The sequence below is a fragment of the Capra hircus genome, chromosome 2 (assembly GCF_001704415.2).
Source record: "Capra hircus breed San Clemente chromosome 2, ASM170441v1, whole genome shotgun sequence".
Taxonomy (NCBI): Eukaryota; Metazoa; Chordata; class Mammalia; order Artiodactyla; family Bovidae; genus Capra; species Capra hircus.
In genome coordinates this window covers 4,992,313-5,004,350 of record NC_030809.1, presented here as the reverse complement: position 1 = coordinate 5,004,350, position 12,038 = coordinate 4,992,313, and the positions used below count along the sequence as shown (strand labels likewise).

Genomic DNA, 12,038 nt, shown 5'->3' with positions numbered 1-12,038 from the left:
AGGCAGGCCTGCCTCCTCCAGAAAGACCCGCCTCACTCTTCTCAGCACCTGTAGCTCTCACCGCTGTGTCCCCCGCTCCGCTCCTGGACATTGACCTCACACTGCTGGAGGCTATGTTTCCATAAGTACCCCAGCCTGCCTCACCTGCCGGACTGGACAATCAGGGCAGGGCCCGAGTCCGGACATAGCAGCTCCTGGCTTGTCCACCCACAGCACCCAGAACGGGCTGTGTAAATGCCACAGGGACCACAAAGAGTGTGTGCTGGGGCAGCACCCCAGCTGCCCGGGCTCTCAGCACGTTTCCAGGGAGCCCAGCGTCTCTGTGGTCTCCTCGGGAGCCCCAGGCCAGAGTCAGCCTGGGTCTTGGGTTCAATGCCCCAGCTCCGTCTCTTGATGGCTGTGCGACTTTGGCCAAGTCAGTGGACCTCAAGTTTCATTGTTTTCATCCTGTTGGGTAGAGAGGACAAGGCCAGCACACAGGCTGACTTAGAAAGATACACCTGTGTAGAGCCTGGAGCTGGTAGTAGGCGCTTGGTAAATGGTGGTAATATGCATTTGACCCACTCACCTACCGGAGAGGTAGGTGCCTTCACCTGGGGCCTTCCTATTTTCTGTACATTTTTGTCCACTTATTGATTCGTTGATTGATTTCTGGCTGTGATGGGTCTTCACTGCTTTGCAAGTGCCTTCGCAAGTTGCAGCGAGTGGGGGCCTCTCTCTCATGCAGTGACTTCTCTCGTTGCGGAGCACAGGCTCTGGGGCACAGGGGCTCTGGTAGCTGTGGTCTGCGGGCTGAGCAGTTGCAGCTCCTGGGCTCCAGAGCGCAGGCTTCGGTAGTTGTGGTGCCCGGGCTTAGCTGCTCTGTGGCAAGTAGCATCTTCCTAGATCAGGGATCAAACCCGTTTTCCCCTGCCCTGGCAGGCAGATTCCTATCCCCTGCGCCACCAGGGAAGCCCCCTCCTGTTTTAGACTAGGGTCAGAATAGCCTTTGCTGTCCTTCCTTCAAATGTCTGAATCTTTCCAAGACCGACCCCTCCCGAAGGCCGGGAGCTTGTGAAGCACAGTCCAGCACGTCACAGGCTTTTTCTCTTTCGTGCGCATTTATTTGGCTGCGTTGGGTCTTAATTGCAGCACACAGGACCTCTCGTTGCAGCGTGCAGCCGTCTCTCTAGTCGTGACCCAGGCTCTGCAGCTGTGGCTTGCAGGCTTGGTTGTCCCACGGCACGTGGCACCTCAGTTCCCTGACCAGGGGTTGAACCTGCGTCCCTGGCCTTGGGAGGTGGATTCTTCATTACTGGACCACCAGGGAAGTCCCCACAGATCCTTATGTATGTGTTGATTAAATGACTAAACAAGTGAGCAGGTGAATGAGTCAGGTCTTTTTACCCTGGTCAGAGAGGCAAATGGGAGAAGAACGTCCTTTGAATGTTAGGTTGGGGGTTCCCGGGTCCTGGCGCAGCGTCGGGGATATCACACACACACACACACTCTCACAACCTCGTACCTGTCCCCACAGGCCCCTCTGGCTCTCTCCCCACCACACCCGCACCAGCAGGATCCGCACCCACAGTCCAGGTCACGCCTCAGCTGGAGACCAAGAGCATAGGGGCCAACGTGGAGTTCCACTGTGTCGTGCCCAGCGACCCAGGCACCCAGCTCCGCTGGTTCAAGGAAGGGGGTCCGCTGCCTCCCGGCCACAGTGTGCATGATGGGGTGCTCCGGTGAGTGGGGTGGGGCACCCCCGCCCAAGGCACACAGTGGGGCTGTTAGAATCCCTGCCCTACAGGGAGGGCTGAGCATGCAACGATGGCCTTGAGAAGTCACTTCACCTCCCTGAGCCTCAGGGCTGTCAGTCGTGCAGTGGGTTTTGCGAGACCCCAGAGCGCTTAACACAGCACTCAGCACAGGGAAGGCCTGCAGTCCTCAGTGGCCCATGTTTGTATTGTTGTTAAAGGCACGTTGAACAGGCTCTGGGGCCAGATACATACACGTGGCCCAGATTGCAGCTCTGCTGCTTGATAACTATGTGACCTTGAGCTCTAGACCAGAAGGTCTTGGTGTGAAATGGGTGTGGTGACATTCACCCTGTCTGCCTGTCTCCCAGGGTTCTGGGGAGACTAGAAATTTACATCCTGTGCTGATCTCTGACAGCTTTTAACTCCTACACAGTTGCCAAATATTCTCAGCAATTGTTTTTATTCACTGATGTCTTATCTGTTTCTTCACAGAATCCAGAACTTGGACCAGAATTGCCAAGGAACCTATGTGTGCCAGGCCCAGGGACCATGGGGACAGGCCCAGGCCAGTGCCCAGCTGGTTGTCCAAGGTAGAAGGGTGGCTTCAGGCTTCTGCTAAAAGCAGGGGACAGAGATAAAAGGCGTAGGGACCATATTCCCCAAGAAACCCCTTGAGTGAGTAATAGTCACTCTGATGTCCGACCCTTTGCAACCACATGGACTGTAGCCACCAGGCTCCTTTGTCCATGGAATTTTCTAGGCAAGAATACCGGAGTGGGTTGCCATTTCCTTCTGCAAAGAAACCCCTTGAATGTGTACAAATAAAGAGAATTATTTGTATCTTGCTTGCATCTGGGCTTCCCTTGTGGCCCAGCTGGTAAAGAATCCGCCTGCAGTGCGGGAGACCTGGGTTCGATCCCTGGGTTGGGAAGATCCCCTGGAGAAGGGAAAGGCTACCCACTCCAGTATTCTGGCCTGGAGAATCTCACGGACTATATAGTCCAGGGGGTCACAAAGAGTCGGATACGACGGAGCAACTTTCACTAGCAGAGAGTAAGGGGGCTTATGAATCTTGCAAAGGAGTGGGGGAGGAGGAAGATGCGCGGAGTTCGTGGGTGCTTAGACAAACCAGTGAAAATGACAGCAGATGCACCCATGAGGAAGTGAATGAACGAAAGAGCTAACAAGTGAGTGTGCTGATAAGTGGGCGCAGGAAAAGGCAAGCGCAATGATGGCAGCCTCGGCTGCAGTGTCCACCTGTCCCGGGGGCGTCTGCGGTCTCCCCGAGCCCAGGCCTCACCCCATCTACCGCCATCCTCCCCAGCTCTGCCATCCGTACTCATCAACATCCGGACCTCTGTGCAGTCTGTGGTGGTCGGCCACGCCGTGGAGTTTGAGTGCCTGGCCCTCGGGGACCCCAAGCCCCAGGTGACATGGAGCAAAGTGGGCGGGCGCCTGCGGCCGGGCATCGTGCAGAGCGGAGGCATCGTCAGGATCGCCCGCGTGGAGTTGGCCGACGCAGGGCAGTACCGCTGCACCGCCAGCAACGCCGCGGGCACCACTCAGTCCCACGTGCTGCTGCTCGTGCAAGGTGAGGGCTGGCGGGGGCTGGGGGTGCTCGGCCGTCTCCTGCCCGCCCTGCCCTCCTCCTCCTTCCCGCTCGCGCGGGGAGATTCAGCTCAGTGTGTTTAGAGAGCGGGTTTCCTAACAAGCAGGGCTTGCCTGCTGGCTCAGCTGGTAAAGAAACCACCTGCAATGCAGGAGACCCTGGTTTGATTCCTGGGTTGGGAAGATCCTCTGGAGAAGGGATAGGCTACCCACTCCAGTACTCTGGTCTGGAGAATTCCATGGACTGTATGGTCCATGGGGTCACAAAGAGTCAGACACGACTGAGCGACTTTCACTTTCACTTTTCCTAACAAGCAGGTGCAGCAGGGGATAGACGTGAGTGGTCCTCTGGGGCAGCTGGAACTTGCAGGGAAACCTGTGCCACGGGGCATCAGGAGAAAATCAGACGCGTAGTTCTCACCTGCAGGAGTGCCTGCTCTATGAGGAGGGCCTGTAGCCCAGACTGATGGCAGACAACACAGACACAAAGCAGACGTATGAGACAGTAAAACGTGAGGCTTCTGGTGGTCAGTGGTTAAGACTTCATGCTTCCACTGCCAGGCGTGGGGGTTCAGCCCACTGGTCAGGGAACTCAGATCTCACATGCCACGTGGCACGGCAAAAAAGATTAAAGATTTTTAAATTAAGACAAAGAACTGAAGCATGGGCATAGATGATGCCAGGCAGTTATAATCTGTGTGTTCTTCAAAAGCTATTCCTTTTCACCCCAGGCCGTCTGACTCGCCCCGAAACTTACCCCCGCTGCCCTAGTACCCCGTTTGGTGGGTTTTCGAGGCTTGGTCTGTGGAGTCAGTTGGACACGTCCCCGAGCCCTGGCTCTGCCAGGTTCCATCATTGCAACCAGGAGTGAACGGCTCCTTTCCCTCCCAGCCGCAGTGTCCTCATCTGTGAAACGGGGAGACGGTGCCTCCCTCCCAGGGGGGGTGTGAGGATTAAACGAGCCAGGCAGTGGCCATCATCGGGCTGACGCCTGCGTCCCCCTGCTTCCTCTCAGCCTTGCCCCAGATCTCCACGCCCCCTGAGGTCCGCGTGCCTGCGGGTTCTACAGCTGTCTTCCCTTGCGTGGTCTCTGGCTACCCCGCTCCTGAAATCACCTGGAGCAAGGTAACTGCTGGGCAGGGGAGCGGCGGATGTGCCTGAGTGGCTGGGACCAGGTCTTCCCCGTGTCACTGTCCCCAGGACCCCCAGGCTTGGCACGGAGTCTGCGCTCTGGGTCTGAGGGTGGGGCCCCCAGGCAGGCCCCACGGAGGTGCCGGCCGCAGCCAGGGGTCACAGTGCCGGTGTGTCTGCAGCTGGACGGGAACCTGCCGCCCGACAGCCGCCTAGAGAACCACATGCTGCTGCTGCCCTCGGTCCAGCCCCAGGATGCGGGCACGTATGTCTGCACCGCCACCAACCGCCAGGGCAAGGTCAAGGCCTTCGCCCAGTTGCAGGTGCCAGGTGAGACCACACATCCCCCACCCCCCACCCCCGGGGGAGCGGCCGCACCCTGCCCACCGCCTGGGGGGAGTGTTGTCTTGAACTGTGCTTTCTGCCTGCAGAGCGCGTGGTGCCCTACTTCACACAGACCCCCTACTCCTTCCTGCCACTGCCCACCATCAAGGACGCCTACAGAAAGTTTGAGATCAAGATCACCTTCCGACCGGACTCCGCGGATGGTGAGCCACGGGAGCGGAGCTGACGCTGGGGATCTCCACAGTCCCTGCCAGCGTGGCACCGGCCCTGGCAGCCGCTGGTCCTTGGACCCCCCTGTCCTTGGCCCCCCCTCTCTGGCTCTCTCCTCCGCCTTGCATCTCCATCCACTCCTCTGAGATGCCTGCACCCAAGCCTCCTGCCTCCAAGTCTGCCTCCTGCCCCGCCTCTGCCCCCTCCCCCCTCCTCCCCCGCCTCACCCTCTCCTTCCCCCTCTCTCTCTCTCTCTCTCTCATCTGTCTCCTCCCTCCTCTTACGGGCCTCTGCCTTGCACTGTCCAGGCCTTCTTCTCTACTCCGGTGAGTCTCTCTGCCTCCCTCTCCTTCAGATTGATCCTCCCTCATAAGTGGACCAAGTTCAGCTCCTTTCTAGGGACTCTCAGCAAGGCCCTTCTATCTCGGTCCTGTCCTGAGAGTGAGACGCCTTGGCTGTGTGGGAGGGAGGGGCAGGCTCCCCAGCTTGGGGCAGGGGCGGTGGGGGCGGGGCGCAGACGGGGAGGCCCTCACACGGCCGTGCCCACCAGGAATGCTGCTGTACAACGGGCAGAAGCGGATCCCAGGGAGCCCCGCCAACCTGGCCAACAGGCAGCCCGACTTCATCTCCTTCGGCCTCGTGGGCGGGAGGCCCGAGTTCCGGTGAGAACCCTCACCCTCCCCGTTTACGGGGGAGGGGCGCTGGGGGACTAGACTGCAGGACTTCTGATCTGGGGCGTCCTGGAAGAAGGAGAGGTGGCTGTTATCCTCGATGACCTCCGTTCTGCCGGGGTCAGCACAGCCCACCGGCCGGTGGTGGAGGAAGCAGCCTCTGACCTGCACAAAACTGCAGCAGGAACACTCAGCGATGCTGAGAGCCACCTTCTGGGGCAAGGCTGCTGCAGGCCAGAACTACATTCATTCATTCATTCATTCATTCATTCATTCAGCAGTCATTTGCTGAGTGTGTGCCGGGCACCGATAGAGAGAGAAACACAACGGATCAAATTCTGGCCCTTGTGGGAATGTAATGCCCCAGTTGGGGGAGACCAGTCGCAAACTAAGAAGGAAAGGAACGTGATTGCAGAGAGGGTCCTCAGACGAGCAGTGAGGCCACATGCTAGGCTGCAGGGGCCTGGAGGCAGGCACACTTGGAGCCCCAGGGGCGGCTCTGGACAAGCTCCCAGGGAAAGGGTGTAAGGGGGAGAAGGCTTGGGGAGGGGTGGGGGGGCGAGCGGGGAGGCGGGCAATGGCGTCGACCCCTTTGCCAGCCTGGGGCCCTCCCTACAGACCCCATGTCCTCTCTCTCCTGCCCTGCCCCACTATCCCTGCCCTGCCCCGCTATCCCTGCCCCACGGAGCAGGTTTGACGCAGGGTCGGGCATGGCTACCATCCGCCACCCCACGCCGCTGGCCCTGGGCCAGTTCCACACCGTGACCCTGCTGCGGAGCCTCACCCAGGGCTCCCTGATCGTGGGCAGCCTGGCACCAGTCAACGGCACCTCGCAGGTGAGACCCAGCTCCGTCCCCCTAGGCCTGGCCCCTCCCCCACCTCCGCCCAGCCCGGCTGCCACTCCCGATGTTCCCTCTGCCCAGGGCAAGTTCCAGGGCTTGGACCTGAATGAGGAGCTCTACCTGGGCGGCTACCCTGACTACGGCGCCATCCCCAAGGCAGGGCTGAGCAGCGGCTTTATAGGTGAGCCCCTCTGTCCCCTGCCTGCAGCCCTGGCCAGACCTCCCCCCGGGCTGGCCGAGCCCATGGTCACCCAGGAGGACCAGGAGGATGTGGTCACCCGGGCCTCCGGGCACCCCCACCTTGGCTCATCCTGCCCCCCCGCCCCCGCCCAGGCTGTGTCCGAGAGCTGCGCATCCAAGGCGAGGAGATCGTCTTCCACGACCTCAACCTCACGGCGCATGGCATCTCCCACTGCCCCACCTGTCGGGACCGGCCCTGCCAGGTGACCCTCCAGGCCGCACCCTCCTCCCCACTGCCCCCAGCCACTGCCCTCGGCCGTGACGGAACCCCCCTCCCCAACCCCGTGGGAAGCAGGGAAGGGCCAGGGTGTCCTTGGCCTGACTTTTGGGGGTTGCCTCGCAGAACGGGGGCCAGTGCCAGGACTCGGAGAGCAGCAGCTACGTGTGTGTGTGCCCAGCTGGCTTCACCGGGAGCCGCTGTGAGCACTCACAGGCTCTGCACTGCCACCCAGGTGGGCACCCATCCGCCCCGTCTGTGGCTGCCACCCAAGCCTCTTCCCTCTGCCCGTAGCTGCGTCTGCATATCCACCCTCAACCACCCCCTGCCCCCCCAGCAGCTGAGGACTCACCACGCTCGTAGGTCCTCCCCCAAGTACTTAGCACCTTCCTGGCTTCTGACTTCCATCACCACTTACACCAATTCCCCTCCACCTCGCATCTCTGCCACCCAAGGCCTCACCCCGCTCGCTGCACCCAGGCACGGCCCCTGACCCCCCATCACCGCTCCCGGGTATCTACCACCTGTTACCAGGGCACTCACCCCATCCCCTTCCTCCCATTGACTCCTCACCCCTACACCACAGTGCGGGTGGGTGCAGTCTTCCAGGAACAACACCCAGAGTCACGGGCTCACTCCACCTTGCTGTCCCCCTGGCCTAAGTCCCTTCCCCCTCTCCCATCTCCCCATGCAGCCGTTCCGGGCTGGCTGGGCTAACCAGCCCAGGCCCCGGCTGCAGTAGGTAGGACCCTGGCAATCAGGACCCCTCTCTTTCTCCCCGGACACCTCCATGTCCCCCCCGCCTCACTGCCCCGTGTCCCCCTGCCCCAGAGGCCTGTGGGCCCGACGCCACGTGTGTGAACCGGCCCGACGGCCGCGGCTACACCTGCCGCTGTCACCTGGGCCGCTCGGGGATGAGGTGTGAGGAAGGTAAGCAGAGTCGGGGCCTGAGACCCCGGGGATCCCAGGGAGGACAGGGGGAGCTGGGCAGGGCACCCTGAGGCCCTGACGGATCCTGTGGAGGATGCAGTTATTCCGGAGCCTGAATTCCTTAAGCAAGGGCCCCAGAGAGGAACCCGATCTGATTGGAGACCGGCTTGCTCTGCAGCGCCAGGGGGCAGGGAGTCTCAAGGCCGCTGCTGCAGCCACTGCCCAGCGGGTCCCCAGCCTTTGGGACTAGACAGCGGGAGTGAGCAGGGGTCCTGGAGGAAGGCTGCCTGCTCGGAGCCCTCCCAGGACCCCAGGGTTCCCACTGCCCCGGCTGAGCTGTGGCTGCTGCAGGTGTGACTGTGACCACTCCCTCCCTGTCGGGCACGGACTCCTACCTGGCACTGCCCGCTCTCACCAACACACACCACGAGCTGCGCCTGGATGTGGAGTTCAAGCCGCTGGCGCCCGATGGGGTGCTGCTGTTCAGTGGAGGGAAGAGCGGGCCGGTGGAGGACTTCGTGTCCCTGGCGATGGTCGGCGGCCACCTGGAGTTCCGCTACGAGCTGGGCTCAGGTGAGTGCGGATACCAAACACAGACAGGCCGTGGGCACTGGGCTCCGTGCCCCTCTCCCCGGGCCCTCCGGGGCCCCAAGAGACAAGAGGAATAAATTCTGAAGTCAGACCAACAGGAGGCCCCTGATCTTTGCGTCCTCTCTGTTTGACCCAATTCCAATCACTAGACCCCTGAGGGTTCCTCCGGGGCACAGAGAGGCTGAAGGAGGTTCTATGTCTGCTCAAATTCCCGTAGGGGGCTGGGCCAGGGCAGGGGGCCCCATCCACGTGCCAACCCTGCCTGGCATCCTCCCCAGGCCTGGCTGTCCTGCGGAGCACTGAGCCGCTGGCCCTGGGCCGCTGGCACCACGCGTCCGCGGAGCGTCTTAACAAGGACGGCAGCCTGAGGGTGAACGGCGGGCGGCCCGTGTTGCGCTCCTCACCTGGCAAGAGCCAGGGCCTCAACCTGCACACCCTGCTCTACCTGGGCGGCGTGGAGCCAGCCGTGCAGCTGCCCCCGGCCACCAACGTGAGCGCTCACTTCCACGGCTGTGTGGGTGAGGTGAGCAGACTTCCTGACCACAAACAGTGAGGGCGGGGTGGCCTTGCTTCATCTGCAGTCAGCCCCAGGTGCTGGAGACTGGACGCTTCCCCCTCTGAACCTCAGTTTCCTCCTCTGTGAAATGGGATGATTGCACCTGCTTTCAAAAGTCATCCCGAGGCGGGACTGCTGTGATGGGTGTTTCCCGGTTGCACAGCGGGCCCTGGACCCTGTTCCTCCTTCCCTGGTGGCTCAGCTGGTAAAGAATCCACCCGCAGTGCAGGAGACCTGGCTTCGATCCCTGTGTTGGGAAGATCCCCTGGAGAAGGGAAAGGCTACCCACTCCAGGATTCTGGTCTGGAGAATTCCATGGGCTGTATAGTCCATGGGATCACACAGTCGGACACGACTGAGTGACTTTCACACTTTCCCTGCGCTAGTCTCCCACCTCACTGCTCAAGTCGGAGCCTGGGGTCCCCTGCTCCCCTCCGTCTGCTGGCACACCTGTGCCTCTGCCCGCTGCATTCTTCAGGTCCCTCCGTGTGCCTGTGCCCACAGGTGTCAGTCAACGGAAAGCGGCTGGACCTCACCTACAGCTTCCTGGGCAGCCGGGGCGTCGGGCAGTGCTACGACAGCTCGCCGTGTGAGCGCCAGCCCTGTCGCCACGGCGCCACGTGCATGCCCGCGGGCGAGTACGAGTTCCAGTGTCTGTGTCGAGATGGCTTCAAAGGTGGGGGAGCCCCCAGGCTGGGAGGGAGGGGGCACGGGGTGGGCAGCGCCCACTCTGGCCCCTGCCCACTCACCTTTGCGCCGACCCGCAGGAGACCTCTGTGAACACGAGGAGAACCCTTGCCAGCTCCACGAGCCCTGTCTACATGGGGGCACCTGCCAGGGCACTCGCTGCCTCTGTCCCCCTGGCTTTTCAGGCCCACGCTGCCAACACAGTAAGTGCCCCGACTTCTCTCCGCCATGCCCCTCGGGGCTCCAGGGGCTGGAGACAGCCCACTGACCAGAGCCTGCCTCTCCCCACAGGCTCTGGACACAGCCTGGTGGAATCCGACTGGCATCTTGAAGGCAGCGGGGGAAACGGTATGTACTGGGCGTGAACAGCCAGAGGAGCTGAGCAGACTTGTCCTTCCCAGACTCTGGGTCTTTCAGCTCCTCTTCCAGTGACTCTATCGCCCTCTCCGCTCCATCCTGGCCTCTAAATAAAACCGGCCCAGGTGAGAGGCTCCCTGAGCACAGAGACAGGATACGGAGAGACAGCCGCCTAGAGCCGGTCCCGCCCTGCACTTGCAGGCTGGCGCACTCCCCTCACTTCCGTCCTCTGCTCTGTACTCACGCATAAAGCAACAAAGGTGTCTGTGTGCCCATACTTGCCCTGGGGGCAGCAAGTGTACGATGAATGAGGCAGGACCCTCGTTCTCAAGGATTCCACAACTTGTTTAAAAGCAATGATAATGATTTTACTACCGTGTGTAACCTAAATGGCATAGCGCAGGGGGCTCAGCTCGGTGCTCTGTGAGGACCTAGATGGGTGGGATGGTCAGGGAGGGGCGGTCCAAAGGGAAGGGATGTAGGTATACATATGGTGGATTCACTTCGTTGTGCAGCAGAAACTAACATAACATTGTAAAGCAGTCACACCCCAGTTTAAAAATGTATTTACTGAATATCATTTACGGGGCTTGTGCTACCTGATTTCTAGATACGTATCTTATTTATCACTAATACAATAGGAGAGGTGGTGGTCTAGTGGGTAAGGGCCTGGATTCAAATCCTAGCCCTGCCACTTCCTGCCTGTGTGACTTGGGTGAGTCACTTAACCTCTCTGTACCTCGGTTTCCTCATGTATTAAATAGAAAGAAGCAACATCCTTCCACAAAACTTTGGAAAAAATTTAGTGTGAGAATGAAATTCTTTACTGTATTTAAAATGCTTCAAACAATGCCTGGTCCACAGCGGACACAGAATATTATCGTTGTCGTTCAGCCCCTAAGTCCTGTTCGACTCCTTGTGACCCCATGAACTACAGCACGCCGGGCTTCGCTGCCCTTCACCATCTCCCGGAGCTTGCTCAAACTCATGTCCATTGAGACAGTGATGCCATCCAACCATCTCATCCTCTGCTGCCCGCTTCTCCTACAACCCTCAATCTTTCCCAGCATCAGGGTTGTTTCCAGTGAGTCAGCTCCTCGCATCAGGTGGCCCAAGTATTGGAGCTTCAGCTTCAGCACCCATCCCTCCAATGAATATTCAGGGTTGATTTCCTTTAAAATTGATTAGTTTGATCTCCTTGCTGTCCACCGGATTCTCAAGAGTATGAAAAAAATGCAGAATATTAGCTTTTGTGAATTGTAGCAAAGACATAGGGTTGTGACAAGGACCCAGTTGAAAATTACGTTTGTAGCTGGATGATATGAAACTTACTGCCCCGTAACTGGCACATAGTAGGTGTTTGGGAACTGTTAGCTGCTCACTTCATCAGCTGGTGGAGGCCACTGATGTGCCTCCTACCCTGGTGGCTGCCTGGCCCCAGGGGCCAGCGCTGGTACAGAATGGCTTTGAGCAGGTAGGGTTGGGACTGTTATAGCCACACACACAGGGTTGGTGATGCAGCCTTAAGGTCTGGGCTGCCATCCAGCTTCCCACTTCCTGGGCAAGTCCCTCACCCCTGAGCCTGTTTCCCTGTCTGTAAGATGGCGGGAACTCAAGGGTTCAGAACTGTTTATGCGCTACTGCCCTGGGTGCCCAGCTGTCCCAGCCCGCTCAGGCATGAGAGACGTCTGGGAATGAGGGGCTCGCAGAGCTAAAGCAGGACAAGGGACTGCCCTGGCTGCCCAGAGATTAAGAATCCTCCCTGCAATTCAGGGAATGCGGGCTTGATCCCTGGTCGCGGAACTAGCATCCCACATGTCTTGGAGCAGCTAAGCCCACAAGCTGCAACTACCGAGCCTGTGTGCTCTAGAGCCTGAGGGCCACAGGGAAGACCCATCACAGTCGAAAAAAAGGAAC

The 12,038-nt window shown here is 59.9% G+C and overlaps 1 protein-coding gene across 1 annotated transcript in view; it reads left to right on the top strand.

The window, feature by feature from the left end:
* The window catches only part of HSPG2 (heparan sulfate proteoglycan 2), a 75,284-nt gene that overhangs the window by 59,935 nt on the left and 3,311 nt on the right, over positions 1–12,038 (top strand). Inside the window, exons 75-91 of the mRNA XM_018066238.1 lie at positions 1,517–1,721; positions 2,229–2,326; positions 3,061–3,327; positions 4,360–4,469; positions 4,658–4,805; positions 4,907–5,023; positions 5,581–5,692; positions 6,393–6,537; positions 6,625–6,724; positions 6,877–6,986; positions 7,127–7,235; positions 7,832–7,930; positions 8,282–8,503; positions 8,800–9,044; positions 9,582–9,753; positions 9,845–9,967; positions 10,056–10,112. Of these exons, the coding sequence (XP_017921727.1) occupies positions 1,517–1,721; positions 2,229–2,326; positions 3,061–3,327; positions 4,360–4,469; positions 4,658–4,805; positions 4,907–5,023; positions 5,581–5,692; positions 6,393–6,537; positions 6,625–6,724; positions 6,877–6,986; positions 7,127–7,235; positions 7,832–7,930; positions 8,282–8,503; positions 8,800–9,044; positions 9,582–9,753; positions 9,845–9,967; positions 10,056–10,112 (2,439 nt within the window). The remainder of the gene's footprint in view (positions 1–1,516; positions 1,722–2,228; positions 2,327–3,060; positions 3,328–4,359; positions 4,470–4,657; positions 4,806–4,906; positions 5,024–5,580; positions 5,693–6,392; positions 6,538–6,624; positions 6,725–6,876; positions 6,987–7,126; positions 7,236–7,831; positions 7,931–8,281; positions 8,504–8,799; positions 9,045–9,581; positions 9,754–9,844; positions 9,968–10,055; positions 10,113–12,038) is intronic.